This window comes from Marmota marmota, unplaced genomic scaffold, assembly GCF_001458135.2.
Source record: "Marmota marmota marmota unplaced genomic scaffold, marMar, whole genome shotgun sequence".
Classification (NCBI taxonomy): Eukaryota; Metazoa; Chordata; class Mammalia; order Rodentia; family Sciuridae; genus Marmota; species Marmota marmota.
The window spans coordinates 8,269,024-8,284,286 of NW_026000068.1; the positions used below are offsets into that span (position 1 = coordinate 8,269,024).

Sequence of the window (15,263 nt, forward strand, 5' to 3'; positions counted from 1 at the left end):
TTCTGTTTTTTATTTTGACCAAGTTGCTAAGGGCCTGGCTAAGTTGAAAAAGCTGACCTTGAACTTGCCATTCTCCTGCCTTAGTCTCCCCAGTTGCTGGGATTACAGGCATTCACTACTGCACCTGGCTCTATCCATCTTTTAATGGACATTTTGTTGTGTCCAGTTTGAGGCCTTTATGAATAAAGCTGAAATTAACATTCAAGTTCAAAAAACAAACGACTCTATCCTTGGTTGAAGATTCAGCTGGTGAGTCAGTCTAGGATTGCCTCTCCTTTTCTGAGCAATAAAGCATTTTAAATTGCTATAGCATACATTTTACTTGGTGTTTTTTCTTTTTTCTTTCTTTCTTTTTTTTTTTTTTTTTGGTAAAGCTGCAGCTGTTAATTCATTGTGCCTCTTTAAGGAAAAGAAAACAGAATTGGTCTGACTTTCATAGCCCCACTTTTGCAATTTGGATACAGCATAGGCTTTACTTCACTTAGGACATTGGTTCAGGTATTAGAAAATTTGCAGGTGGATCTTGGGAGCATCTGATCAGCTGACAGGCTTCTGATTTCAGAACGATGGAGGGGCAGGTGTAACTTCAAATAATAGAGCTGAAGCCAGGGTGAATCAGAGGCAGCAATGGCTTGTGACAGCCAACTGTCAGTAACATAGGCATAATGAGTCCCGAGGTGCCATCCTCTTGGGAGGGAGTGATCCTAGTGAATGTACAGCTCTCTTGAGGAGGGGTTTGGGAACTGGGGGTTGAGACGTGGGCCAGAAGTCAATGGGCCCTGCTTGGAGCGTGTTTCAGAGAACTGTGAGCAGGTGAACTCTGGCTTCTCCCTGGCACTGACGAGGGATCTCTTTGACGATGTTGGTTGCTGGGTGGTTTTTTTCTTTTGCGTTTGCATTTAGTCATTTGAAGGAACAGCATGTATGTTACTGGCCTTGATTTGCAAATGTGTGTTCCATTCATATCCCTTGCCAGCCATGATTTCCCTCACAGTAAAAGTGGAGGTTCCTGGTGACTGGATGAGTGTAAACTAAGCAAATTGCTAGGTACTTTGAATACTTGAGTGCACAGCACAGTCAGATTTTATTTTTGCAAATGTGCAAAGCGAATACCTGCTCTCAAAGCAGCTGCCACTGACAAGATGTCACCAAGGCCAGGAACAGAGTTGGTCCTGAAAGGGCCTTTCCGAGCATGGTGCCAGGTATGCTGAAATAGTTAGCTCTTGAACTAACAAAGGGATGCTGGTGTTTCTACTGAAGACATTAGATCCGCATTGGATCAGCTGACATGCTTCTGAGTTCAGAACGACGGAGGGGCACGTATAACTGGCCCCTCCATGGTACTTGATAGGGATCAAGTACCATTCCATCACTTCATGAATAAAAAGGGAAATTGAACATCAAAAAAGGAGGAAGAGCAGCTTCTGGGGGAAAAGACTGTTCTGGAAGTGGAACACGTGGAGCTGTATGAAGGGCTCACCTCTCTGTCCATTGTGCTGTGTTCTCATTTGGACTTTCTTGGGAACGACACGGGACCCTGGATGGGGCTGTAGCCCAGCAGTGCCCTGTACTTGCCAGCGCAGATGCCCATGTCGACAGCTGTGCTGAGGTTTCCAGTCCTGGGTCAGGAGGAGAGCACTGCCAGCCCTGTCCCTAGCACTCCTAGCAGTGACCTGCTAACCAGACCAGGCCACAAGAGGCCAGGGCCTCCCACCAGCCGGGTTCTTGCATGGAAGATGGCACAGGGCTTCTTGCTTCTTCTCTGAAGGTCCCACCTGTCTCTCTAAAGGTGGGACAGGTGCCTCAGCAGTAGGGGTCTCCAGCCTTAGCTGAGCACTGAGAGCACCAGGGAGCGGGGGGCCCGCATGGCGAGAGGGAGACCTGTAGCTCTCTGCTCCTAGCAGGGAAGAGATGGTCTGCTCTGGTGGGCAGGTGCAGGGGACTTTAGTGAGGATCTCTTTGCAGAGGTGTGGGCAGGGCATCAGGAGGCCATGAGGGCCATCATATGCTTGAGGTGAGTCACTGCAAGGACCAGAAGACCCCCATGTCCCAGGAGACAAGGAGAGTGGCATTTGGCCTGGAACAGAGCCAGGAAGGACAAGCTGTGGCCAATGTTGAGGAGTGCAGCTAGCCAGCAAGATGGCTTCCCTTCCTCTAGTCCCTGCCTCTGATCTGCCTGGGTCCCCAGGGACCAGCTAGAATCATGCAGATGGACCTCCTTGCACCCATCAGTCACCTGGGTGTGTGTGGGGGGTTGCAATCCCAGGGCCCAGTGAGGACACTTGTGCAGTCCTGTTTCATGGTGTCTTTTGCTGAGGGGGCCCCCTTTCTGCTGCAGGCCTGTTCAGGGTCACTGACCATCCCTCAGCTGTTCCTCCAGAACCGGTTCCCACCTTCTTTGCGTCTCAGTTTCCCAGAGAGAGCTGGTGCAGCTCTTCCCGGCCCTCAGCCCAGCAGGCGCCGTTATCCTTGCAAGGACCCTCAGCATCATCCTGCCCCAGAGTTGTGGGGCCCTGGCTTGTGGCATCTGGTGTTTTCACCCCAGGTACCCAGTACCTGCCCTCCTGCGTGGGTTTCCCAGCCTGGACACCAGTGTTCCTGGAGATAAATCCGTGCATTGGCCAGGATTGTGTGCACGCCAGGCCACGGAGATGGGGCTGCACTGGAAAAGCACTGGAGAAGATAACAGAGGAGCATCTGGAGGGACAAGCCCCTGGCCTGCCTGCTGGGGACAAGCTAAAGCCTTGCTAATATTTGGTTGCATTTTAGGACCTTAACTTCCCGTGAACTGTAGCTCACCTCGGCTCACCGTGGCTCCTCCTGGGCCCGGCCTCCCATTCACCTTGTGCTCTAGCTGAGCTCCCCCAACCCTGCTCCCCTCCAGACCCCTGATTCCATCCCCTGCTCTCTCCCCCAGGCACCTGGCTCAGACCCCACCCTGACTCAACCCCCAGCCCCTCAACCCCCTTTGAGATTCCCCCACCCCAGCTCACAGCTCAACACCCCTGACCCTGGACCCTATTCCAGGTGGCCCTGCCTGTGCACACACTCTCCCCTGCCTCCTCCCACCGAGGACAGCTCCTCTCTGCCACAAGACTGCTGTGTCCATCGGGCTGGTGTTTGGGCTGTCTCTGGACCTAACTGTGGTGTCATATCATGTGCTGGGGTGATGTCAGAATCGGATCCAGTCAATGTCTCTGTAGTGAGCAAAGCTGGCAAGACCAAACGTCGAGGGGCCACCTGTGGCGGTCGTGAGGCACGGTCACCGTTTCTTCTGGCTGACCAGGGGCCGCCATTCTCTTCCTTGTCGTGGGCATATTCCCTGTTCAGTGTTGTTCCTCATTTCCTGGTCAGGGAGAGGTGGGAGGGGGTGGCTTGTGACATATGGGGATCTTAGAACACACGTTCTTCCCATGGTCCGTCTTGCCTGCTCTTCCTCTGTGCAGCTGTGCTCATCCCCGTATGATCCGGAAGACCTTCAGGGCCACAGAGGGTTGGGGGCTTAAGACTGAAGTCTCGAGGGGACTCAGGTGTCACCCATGAGGTGGGTAAGACAGGGACCTGGAGGAAGGGTTCCTGGGAGAACAGGAGGTAACGGGAGAGGGGTTCTCTGACAGTGTGTTGCCTGGAGCCCAAAGCTGCTGGGCCTGGGGGCCTGGGGGCCTGGTGGGGTTGGGCTTGAGGGACCCACAGGGAGGATGTGGAACAGGCAGGACCTGACCACAGGTGGGTGGGGACAGGGAGGTGGCTGGCTGCAAGGTCCAGGGGCAGAACGGGGTTTTCTTGGTGGTGGAGGATGGGAAGGGCTGTGCTGTGGCGGTGAAGGAGTTGTTCTGGATGTAAGGCTGCGTCAGGGAGGGAGGGCGTGGCATGGAGGTTCCAGGCCCGCAGAAGGTCTGCCTGCACTTACACAGAGCTCCTGGGCTAAGCAGCCTGGCCTGGAGCATCTGCTGATGGGAGGCGTCTGGGCCTGAGCTTGCCGGGGAAGGGGACTGGACGGGCTGTGGGGAGTCTCCTCACCATCACCAAGTGGATCGTGTGTTCTCTGTGGCTGGGCATTGGACATAGGTACAGGGTCTGGTGGCTGGTGGGACCCGGTGAGACTCCTGCCACAGGCCCTGTATGGGGGATCAGCCAACTGAGAAGATCCCGTCTTGCCTGTGCCTGGGGGCGCGGGGGAGTCTATTGTTCTTGGCATGAGTGGAACAGATTGTTCTAGGCTAGAAAAAAATCAAACCAAAACAACAAAATGACTTAATTATGTGCCAGCACCCTTGGAAATTATTCTTTCTAATATGAACCTCTAATGCAAGTTGGATATATCTCAGATGCGTGTGGGATTTTTAAAAAATGAGTTTTGAGTTTTTGGACCTTGCTGCATTTACCCAGAGGCCTGGGTTTTCTGGCTCTTTCTGTTTTTCATGGGGCCCAGGTCAGGAGCCAGCCCCTACATTCCCCACGCCCATCAGGCATATAATCCCCCGCCTCGGTCACTTCTGAGCCTGTCCTGGGACACTGGGAGATGCCACCTCACTCACTGTGTCATTTTATGCAGGTGACTCCTGGTGGGCCTCCTAATTCTGTCCCCACCTGTCCCAGTGCTGGCAGTGCCTCGTCACCTTCAAGCCCTGCTTTATGTTCCTGGCACTTGATGGAGGTATAATTCATACTGGTGACGTGCACACCTTCTGAATGGCCAGCAGTGGTTTTCAACAGATATGGCCAGGCATCGCTTAGCAACAGGAACGTGTTCGGAGAAACGAGTTGTCAGGTGACTTTGTTGTGGGGACATCCATCACACAGTGTGATGACACCAGCCAGGTGGTGCGGGCCCATCACTGGGTGGCCTCTTGTACTGTCAAGCGACACAGTGCCCTATGCAGGGGCGCTTACTTATAATCCTAGCTCCTCCGGAGGCTGAGGCCGGCGGAGGATTGGGAGTTTGAGGCCAGCCTTGGCAACTTAGCCAGATTCTGTCTCAAAGTAAAACAAAAAGGGCTGGGGAGGTAGCTCATGGTCGAGTGCTTGTTCTGGTTCAATCCTGGGTATGGCCAAAATAATAATAATAATAATAATAATAATAATAATAATAACAATAATAATAACAATAATAATAATAATAATAATAATAAACTGGAGACACGAGTCTGATGCTAGCACAGCGTAAGCAGGAGTCCACTCTGAAATAATGATAAAAACTCCAGAAAACAGTAAATATATCATCCTTTAATATGGTCACTGATTGTCCTCAAATGTCATGTACTACACATGACAGTATGCGCTACACTTTGTATGACTTTGTGCAGTAAATCAATTTACATCAGCCTCACTCTAGACATGAATTTATGATGGCCTTGAAGTCGTTGGTGACAGGAGTCTTCCAGCTTCGTGTAATCATCGTACCAAGGATTGAACCCTGAGCCTTGGCCGTGCGAAGCAGGTGCTCTACCATCAGCTGCGTTGTCCAGGCTGATCTGCACCTGTGATCCTCCGGCCTCAGCCTCCCAAGTAATATATTGGGATCTTACGGGACCACGGTTGTACCTGGGGTGTCACTGACTGAAATGTCTTTATGTGGCACATTGCTGTACTTGTGCCTGTGTGGTTGTCCCCCCTCCTAAAACACAAGCCCTGTTGTCCCCAGTTAGTTTCCTCCTGCTCCTTTTAGTTAGTCTGCACCCATGAAAGCCAACCGCCATTCACGCAGTGAAGCTGGGTTGAACGTCAGAGGACTGGCACGTGACAGGCTGTGGTGCCTGGCTTCTGTCCTTGACACACTGGGTTTGACATGTACCTATCTTGTGTGTATCACTGAGTTGCTTCTTTAAACTTCTCATTTTAAATAGCTTCATTGAGATATGATTTATATAGCATACAGTTTGCCCACTTAAAGTCTCCAACTCAATGTATTTTTTTGCATATTCCATTTTTAATTTTTAAAATTATGCTAAAATATAGATAATATAAAATTGGTCATTTTGATCATTATAGTAAGTGTGTTATTTACTGGCATTGATTCTGTTTGCAATGTTGTGCAATATCACTACTATTTTCAATTTTTTTCCATCACCCTAAACAGAACCCTGTAGCCCTTAAGCAATAACTTTTCCTCCAGCCCCTGTAACCTCTAATCTACGTTCTTCCCTGTTCCACTTATTTCACATAAACACAATTGTGTATTTGTCCTTTTGTGTCTGGCTTATATCACTTCACATGTTTTCAAGCTTTATTTATGTTGTGTGTAGATTTCATTCCTTTTTAAGACTGGATGATATTCTGTTATATGGATACACCAGTTTGCTTATCCATTCATGTATTGATGGGCACTTGGGTGCCTTCACGTTTTAGCTATTGTGAACAATTCTGCTGGGAACATGGGTGTACAAATGTCCGTTTGTACCCTCCTTTTAACCTAGGAGTAGAATTGATGGATCCTATGGTAACTCTGATGTCCAGCTGTTTGAGGACCACAACAATCTTTTCCACAGTGGCCGCACATCTGAGATTATGACCAGCAATGCAGAAAGGTTCTGATTTCTCCAGAGCCTGGCCAGCACTTGTTGGTTTGTCTCTGTGTCAAGTTACAGCCGTCTTAGGAAGTGTGAGCGGCATCTCATTTGGTTCGGTTGGCACTTCCCTGGTGACTAATGCTGTCGAGCATCTTTTCAGGTGCCTTTGGCCACTTGTGTCTTCTCCTTGCCTGTGTTGCTTTTTATGCCATCATTACTTTATTGACATATTTGCATATTGGGAAATGCATACTTCTTAAAAGTAAAACTTAATGTCTTTGACAAATTTATATATGCACATGCAAATATCACCCAAATTGAGACAGGATGATTCTGTCACCCAGAAGTTCTCTAAGCCACTTTCCATGAATCCCCACCCTCTTCCCATCACTGTGTATTAATTATTAATCTTGCTTATTCTTGGATTTCATTAGATGACTAAAAAAACAAGCATGTGTGTGTGTGTGTGTGTGTGTGTATGTTTGGCTGTTGTGTTAGTGTAGTGTTTGAGGTCTGTGTCAGTGTTCTTGTGTATCAACCAGGACTTTGTCTTTGTTGCTGAGCAGTTTCCTGAGTTTGGGTACAGCCGAGTTTACTCATTCAGTCTCTTGATGATGAATATTTGAGTTTTTTGCTGTTTTTGGCTTTTCTGAATAAAGCCGCCCTAAACGTTTTTGTACATGTCTTTATGTGGAGATAGTCTCTTCTCTGAGTGGAGCTGCTGGGTCACAAGCGAGGCACGTGCTGAACTTTAATAGAAACTGTCAGTTTTCCAGTGTGGTTGTTCCATTTTACACCCCCACCCCCTGGGAACACACGTCCCACACTCTTGCCAGCATTTGGTATTGTCAGTCTTTAATTTTAGCCACTCTGGTGGGTGTGTGGTGGTATCTCATTATGGGTTTAATTTGCATCTCCCTGATGACTAATGATATCAGCACTTTCGCATTTGGAAAAGGTTGTGATTTACATTTTTCACATTAAAAAGTTAAGTGAGAAGATCCTAATGAACACCTGCAGAACAGCCCTGAGCTCAGGACGTCCGTTCTGACAGTTGAGTCAGATTGACAGATGTCAGTTTCTGATACATCTTCAATCACAAATGAGTCGGCAACTCAGTTAAAAAATAAAAATCGAGGGGAGGCATGTATTTAAAGAATATTTGGACAATAGCGGAAAATGGCCAGGCTCTCTCCTCCCATCATGCCTCCCACTGAGAACTAGCTTTCTAGAGGGAAGATTCTGGTCCTGACACACGCTGATAGCACCGTGATGTTCCCCCTCCAGCTCTGAGCACATTCCGGCCCCTTGGCCCTCTGGCCTCGCGCCGACCTGGGATGCACTAAGCTCTGGCTCTTTACGGCCTTCTCTGCACGTGCAAGGCCCCTCCTCCCTGGTCCCACAGGGCGACTCTTGGCTTGGCTGAGGAGGCTCAGCCTGCGTCCGTGCCAACTCCTCCCCTGCCTGGACCAGTTTCCTAGTCTGTGTCCCTCAGTCCCCTGGGCCAGCGCTGCCTCGCCATTGTTTACTTCCTCCTCTCCCTCCCAGGCAGCATCCCTGGGGGCCTGTCCTGTCAGCATTCATCTTCATGTTCCCAGCCCAGCCAGGCCCCAGCAGGCCACACCACTGCTTGTTGGGTGGGGACAGATGCCCATGGGTTGTTGGGCACAGGTTCTGAAGGCCTGGGCCTTCCTCCCCAGGAGCGTGCTTTCTGTGGTTTATTTCGTCACACCCTTTCCAAGTGTGTGTGACCACACATGTGTATTCCTAAATCTATGACACAAAATACAGGCCCCCGGACCTTGCATCCTGACCTTCTCCCTGTGGCCACTGCACCCCAGCCTGTGACATGGGGCTGCCATTTGTCCCCGTGGAAGCAGGGAGCCTCAGAGTTGGAGGTGGCCAGGTGGCCGGCAAGACCAGCTAGGAGGCATTTGAGGCGTGGCCTGAGGCACCTAGGCCAGGACTAGGTGAGGATTTGTTTGGATCGTGTATGAGAGAGCCCAGGCATGACAGAAAGTGGACGCTTCTCCCTGTCCAAAGAAGCAGCGGTCAGGCTAAGAATTAATGAGGTGCATTGAACTGTATCTGCCATCCCCGAGGAAGTGAGCAAGAAGTGTGTGCCTGGTGCCCAGGTGCCGCGTTGGCACGTCACCATCCACCTGAGAGCCCCCCCAGAGCACCAGCCTGGGACCTTGCCCTGCAGGCCCTACAGCTCCCAGGCCATGTTAAAAGACCAGGATTCAGGAGGCCTAGGCTGGGGCGGGGATCCTGCCTGTCTCTGAGCTCCCTGTGACCCTGATGCTGCTGGTCCCAGAGCCTCACTTTGAGGGACTGGGGCTGAACCTAAACCCACCAGGAAAGAGCAACTTGGTTGTTGGTGACTGGCCGGGTGGTCCATTCTTGTCCACTCTATGTGAGGCAGACCAGCATTTGTACATCATGGAATTTATACTTGTGAAAACATTGCCTTTAAGAAAGGATTTGGGCTTTCTTTATCGTTACGGAGAACGTACTGATACCTGCGTGCCTGCAGTGCATGCGGGGTGGGCGAGCTGCTTGGCACACGCTCCAACCATCTGAGAAGGCTTAATTCTTTGAATTGAACATTTGTGGCCAATTTAGATTTTGGGGGGAAGGTACTTTTATGTTGTGATTTTACAGGAAATTCATGAAATTGATGGTAAACTCTAGGTCCAGAAAGGTTCCATTCATTATTCATTGATTGCTGGTTATAGACTTATACAGACCCTCCCAATTCTTTCTTTTTTGGGGCCCTGGGGGTTGGCCCCTGGGCTTTGCATGTGCTGGGCAAGTGGTCTACCTCAGAGCCACACCCCCAGCCCTTTTTATTTTACTTTGAGACAGGATCTCCCTGAGTCGCCCAGGCTGGCCTTGAACTCGCCACCCTCCTGCCTCAGCCTCATGCAGCTGGGATCACAGGCATGGCCACGGCCTGCCCCAGCTCTGCCCCAGGGGCTCTTTGATGGGAACAGCCGTTCTTCCTTTCACTGTTTCCTTACAACCTATGAACTCGCTTTTGTAATTAAACAAGTTGGAGATGGGAAACTTTGTCAGGATTTGTATTTTCATAAAAATTCTGCATTTTCTGATTATTAAATAGAAGCAACTATTCATTGTAGGAAAGAATGGGACTTTTTACTAGAGAAAAACATAAAGAAAAAGAAGTCACTAATAAGCTCATCATTCAGAATCGTCACTACTGAAATTTGGGTGCATTTCCTGGTATATTTTTATGTGTGTTAATGGATAATTTTACAGAATTGTTTATAACAGTTTTCACTTTATATTACTATTTCATACTGTCCTCATGATTAAACTTCTTTACAGTTTTCATTTTTAATTAATTTTTTTTTGGTGAGGGGGTACTGGGGAATGAACTCAGGGGCACTCGACTAAATCCCCAACCTGATTTTATATTTTGTCTAGAGACAGGATCTCACTGAGTTGCTTAGAGCCTCACTTTTGCTGAGGCTGGTTTTGAACTCGTGATTCTCCGGCCTCAGCCTCCCGAGCCGCTGGGATCACAGGTGCGTGCCACCACACCTGGCATACTCCTCACTTTTAGTAATACTTGATAACAGGAGATTATATACCATAGGAAATTTTCTTAACCCCCATTTCCACTAATTTCAAAAGGAAAGGACATTTTTTTTTTTGAAAAAATGACATTGTCCTATGCCTTCTAAGAATCTAATGAATCCTGGCTGAAGCCCAGAGGGGAAATTTTCTTAGCTGCTTTGTGGCAAATTCTACTGAACCTAGCATACATCTAGTAGATTATGGTTAATAAAATACTAGTACATTTTGTTTAATTATATTTCCATATAAACGTATTCAACCCCAAGCAGAGATCCATTCCTAATAAAGACCTAAACTTGTCTGTTAGTGTGTCCAGGATGTAGAAGATTGGGAATGGATCTTGTCAATAGTCTGTCCTATGTACTTGTGATGTTTATTACATTGTTGCTGTATTATATCGTCCCCAAACATAATGACTTAAATGAACACTTGGTTTATTTTCTCTCACTGTCTGTGGCTCAGGAACTTGGGAGCAGCCTGGGTGGTTCCGATGGAGAGAATAAGGAGATGGTTGTCTGAAACTATGATTTTCTGAAGGCCTGGCTGAGGCTATGGGGTCCCCTTCTAAAGCGCCTCACTCCAAGGCTGATGAGTTGGTGGCTGGTGGCCTGAGTTCCTCTCCTTGGAGAATCTCTCCACAGGTCTGCTTGAGCATCCACAGGGCATGATGGCTGGCTTCCACCAGAGCCTGTAATCCAAGAGACCAAGGTCAAAGCCACAGACTGCTGAAGACCTGGCTTTAGGGGTGCCTATCATTACTTCCATCATATTCTGTGAGCTACACAAGGCCATCCTGATTCAGCACCGGAGGTGACTACCAAGAGTGTGAGACCAGGAGGCAAAGATCACTGGGCCCTCTTGGAGCCGGCTGCCCCGTCTGTCACTGTGAATATTAGAAATATTATCATATTAGTGTGGAATTGCAATGACGTATGTCTTTTGGTTTTCAAACATGATTCCTGACTTATAACTCCCTTTCCAAGGTGGGCCATGGAAACTCATCTTCCCCCACCTTTACTTGGCCATAAAGAATTCTGTGATCTACCTTGTCTTTTAAGACTCTCTTCATTCCAGAGAAGCCCTACCCAACGTCCTGAAGGAAGGAATGCTATGCGAGACGCCAAGGAGAATCTGAGTAGGCAGGCCCTAATGAGTGTCCCCACCCAGCCTGTTAGCCTGGCGCCTGTGCCATTAGTCTCAGGGAAAAACACACAGGGACAGGGTTCTTGCAGGGAGCTGAACACGTGAGGTTCTTGGAGGCAGATGCACCCCTAGAGGACACGGAAGCCCCATGTCCTTTCTCCCACACCTTGCCCTATGCATCTCTTCAATTGTATCTTTCATAATGTCCTTCATAATAAACCAATGAATGTGTTTTCCTGAGTCCTGTGAGCTGCTCAAGCAAATTAAACCCAAAGAAGGGTAGTGGGATCCCTGATTGACAGCTGGCTGGTCAGAAGTGCATGTTATAAACCACCTGGGGCTTGTGACTGGCACCTGAAGTGGGGGAGAGTCCTGGGACTGAGGCCTGGCCTGTGGGATCTCACGCCATCTGCACTGGCTCAGAGGATACCCAGTCAGGCTCACCACTGCCGCAGAGCATGCTGGGGGTCAGGGGTCTCCCATGTTGATTGTGGGGGAGCAGAGGGAAAACCAGATACCTTGTCATCCTGACCCATGGAGGAATAAGGAAGAAAGGTGTGCTCGTGCCAGATGGATGTGGTTTCCTCCCCTGGCAGGGCCAAGGGGTCTCCCAGGTGTTGTTCCTCTAGTTCTGTTTCCTTGTAGTTCTGCACTGAGCTGTGTGCGTCCACGGTAAAAATCCCAAGCCTGATTTCAAGGTCACTCAGTGAGTCAATGGTCTGAAAAACATGGATTGCCCTCGACTGTCACTGCCTTTGGGTTCCCCATTGGTGAAAGATGTGGCTTCCTGTCCCCACCTGCTGCACTGTGTGGAAACCATTCCTGCCCCTGGGAAACTGGGACATTAGAAGAGACTCTGAGACGTGAGCAGATTGTGTGTGTGTGTGTGTGTGTGTGTGTGCGTGCGTGCGCGCGTGCACGCGCGCTGGACTCGCAGGCAGTTAGGTTCATAAAGTGACTTACAAACTTAGGCAGCTTTTTAAATTTTGTTTTTAATCTTTGTAGTGCTAGGAATTAAATTTGGGGCTTGATGTGTGGTAGGCAAGTGTCTGCCATCGAGCCACAGCTCAGCTAAAATTACCAACAATCTGAAATCATAATTCCAAGTAAGAGGTTTGCAAAGATAGTAAAATTCACATTTTATGCAGAATTTAATCTAAAGGGGAAATTGTTTTGAATTACTGACAACCTGAACTCATCAAATCCTACTTCTAGGACGACAGAGTGAACCCTCCCTTGGAAAGAATTCTCTTGATATATTTTACTTGGAAAGAATTCTCCTGATGTATTTTACACGTTTATTTGTCCTTTTATTAGTGTTTGCCTCATTTATTTCTTCAAAACAATTTATTTGGCATCTTTTTACTTGAGGCAGAAAAGCATCAATAAAAATATAAATATCATCGGGAGCACTCCTGTCGTGTGACTTTATTTGGATAATTAAAAAAGCATGAACCTTGAAAGGACATTGAAACAGATTCAGATTATAAAACCTACAAGGCTTGTCTCTCACAGAATGGCCAGTTAGGTTTCCTTTTTCTCCTTTCAGAAAAATAAAAGAACTTCAGTCTTGCCAGAGCCTCGCACACATGTTGGAAAGGAAAGAAGGAATAGTATCATACCCCTGTTCTGAACTGTGGTTATTATTATTTTTTCATCTAATACTGTCATGGGAACATCTTTCCAACCAGCAGCTGCATTGTGGCTTCGTTCCTAGCTCAGTGACCTGGGGTCCCTAGCTCAGTGACATGGGGTCCCATGCGTGTACCTAATTAGCTAGCCATTTCTCTCTACATTTTAGTACTGGGGATTGAACTCAGGGGCACTTAACCACTGACCCACATCCCCAGCACTTTTTGGTATTTTATTTTGAGACAGGGTCTTTCTGAGTCGCTTAGGGCTTCCCTAACCTGCTGAGGCTGGCTTTGAACTTGCAACCCTCCTGCTTCGGTCTCTGGAGCTGCTAGGATTATCGGCGTGTGCCATCGCGCCCGGCTAGCTAGCCATCTCTGTGTATTTCAGGCTTTGGCAGTTACAGATCTTTCTGCAGATCTCTTGACACACTTCTGATGTCCCTACAGTGCATTCCTGAGGGTGGAGTTCCTGTGTTTAGCGCCTTGGGTTCTTTAGGTCTGCCTGTTGCTCTCAGATCTCTTACTCATCCTCAGCTCTGGGCCCAGAGCAGTGCTTGCCACACTGACAGGCAACCGTCTGTCCTACGGTTTCCTCAAGTCACTTCCTTTCTTGAGTGCGGAAGCAAGATAAAGACCTGAAGCTCACCTCACCCGGTGCCAGCCCTTGGTTCAGAGTGAGCCAAGAGTCGAGGAGGTAGGAGGTCCTGGAGCACCCCAGCGGCTTGAGCATCCATTCAGCAGATGCTTATCGACATCTTGCAGATGTCCGGAAACCAAGCTAGAAAGGTAGGACTGTGACCCACTCGGGCCCAGCGTCCCTGGCAGACTGGCATGTTCAGGGGCTTGAACATGGATGGTCTGCAGGAGGGTCAGGCGTGGAGATCCACTAGGCCTTGCAGGCAGTGGGCAGAGGAAGGGCTCTCGAGGCAGAGGCTTGAAGGGAAGGAGCCAGAAATGTCTCTGGGGACACTTAACCATAGCACCTCATCTGGCCACACTGGGTTCAGCCAGCTCAGGTTCTAAATGTACGCCCTGAATGGCAAATCCCCGGCGGCTGGGTTCACCTTGTCTTTAGAATGTATAGTATAACATGGGTGTCAAATTTTTGTTTCTCAAAAAGTCCAAACTCCCGTCCTCACCAGTGCATAACTGTAAGTGCATCTTCTTCCTGATCAAGTAGCAAATACAGAAAGATAAAATAAAGCACAGTCCCGGGGTGGAGGGGCAGTGGCATTGCAGACAGTTGTTGATGCGACACAGTGGTAGGCGCACACTACTGTCACACACACACACACTCAGGAGAGGCTGTGTTCACTGGGATGACAGGCAACCCCAGGTTTCAGTGGCTTAGCATGACCGAGGCTGGCTTCCTGCTCACCCATGCACGGGTGCCAGCTGCGGGGCTGGGTGTGGGGCCTGTCCTCCCTCCCTGTATGGAGCCCAGGCTGAGCGTCCCTCTTTCCCAGCATCTGGATGGTTCAGGCAGAAAGCAGGGAACGTGGCAGACCGTACGCCCTCTTGCAGTGGAAGCAACACGTGCCATTTGGCTGACATTTCATTACCCAAAGCAAGTCTGAGTCAAGTCAGAATCTCACAAAAGGTTGGGAAGTGGAGTTCTTCCATGTGGCCCGAAAACCTAGGTACCGTGGGAACAGCTCCGGTGATCAGCACAACTGAAGTGTCCTTGGGCTTTTGTTTTTAAAATTTTTTTGTCTCTTTTCACCATCTCCTTCGTGGGCCATTGCTCACCCAGGTCAAGAGTGTCCCCTCTCTGTACTAGTGTGTCCCCTTTCCTCTGTACTAGTGTGTCCCCTCTCTGTACTAGTGTGTAGGACAAGTGGAAGAGAACCCTGCTAGGGGCATTTGGGGGCACAAGGGGATCGAGCCCAGGGGGCTCCACCCCTGAGCTACATTCCCAGCCCTTTTAATTTTTCATTCTGAGACAGTCTTGCTAAGTTGCCTAGGCTGGCCTCAAAATTGTGATTCTCCTGCCTCAGCCTTCTGAGTCGCTGGGATTATAGGTGTGCTCCTGTGCCTGGCTGTCAGGGCATTTTTAAGGAATGCTAACTAAGGGATGTTGGGACAGTGAGACACACCGGGCCATGAGCTGGCAACATTTCTGGAGAAATGAGCTCATCTTATTCATAGTTAAACCACTGAGTCGACAATTTTCGGCAGCAGGGCCCTTTCTCCCTCTCCAGGCGCTCAGCCCATGTCTGCTCCTGGCAGCTCAAGCGTCTGGTCTTAGGGCATCCCCTTGTGACTTGGGGGCTGGTGTGGTTTTTTTTTTGGTACCAGAGATTGAACCCAGGCAGGGGCGCTTAATCACTGAGCCACATCCTCAGGCCCTTTTTAGTTTTTATTTTGAGGTAGG

General features: G+C 49.1%; 1 protein-coding gene across 4 annotated transcripts in view; it reads left to right on the forward strand.

The window, feature by feature from the left end:
- Positions 1-15,263, forward strand: part of Ankrd33b (ankyrin repeat domain 33B) — a 76,153-nt gene that overhangs the window by 27,489 nt on the left and 33,401 nt on the right. Inside the window, exon 1 of one of the 4 annotated variants that reach the window (XM_048814002.1) lies at positions 13,195-13,675. The exons of 2 other annotated variants lie outside the window; for them this stretch is intronic. Coding sequence is in view for 1 of the 2 variants with exons in the window: in XM_048813990.1 (XP_048669947.1) it covers positions 13,631-13,675 (45 nt within the window). In the remaining variant the exon portion in view is untranslated. Of the gene's footprint in view, positions 1-13,194; positions 13,676-15,263 lie in introns of those variants that run through there. One more of the 4 variants, XM_048813990.1, reaches the window with a different exon arrangement.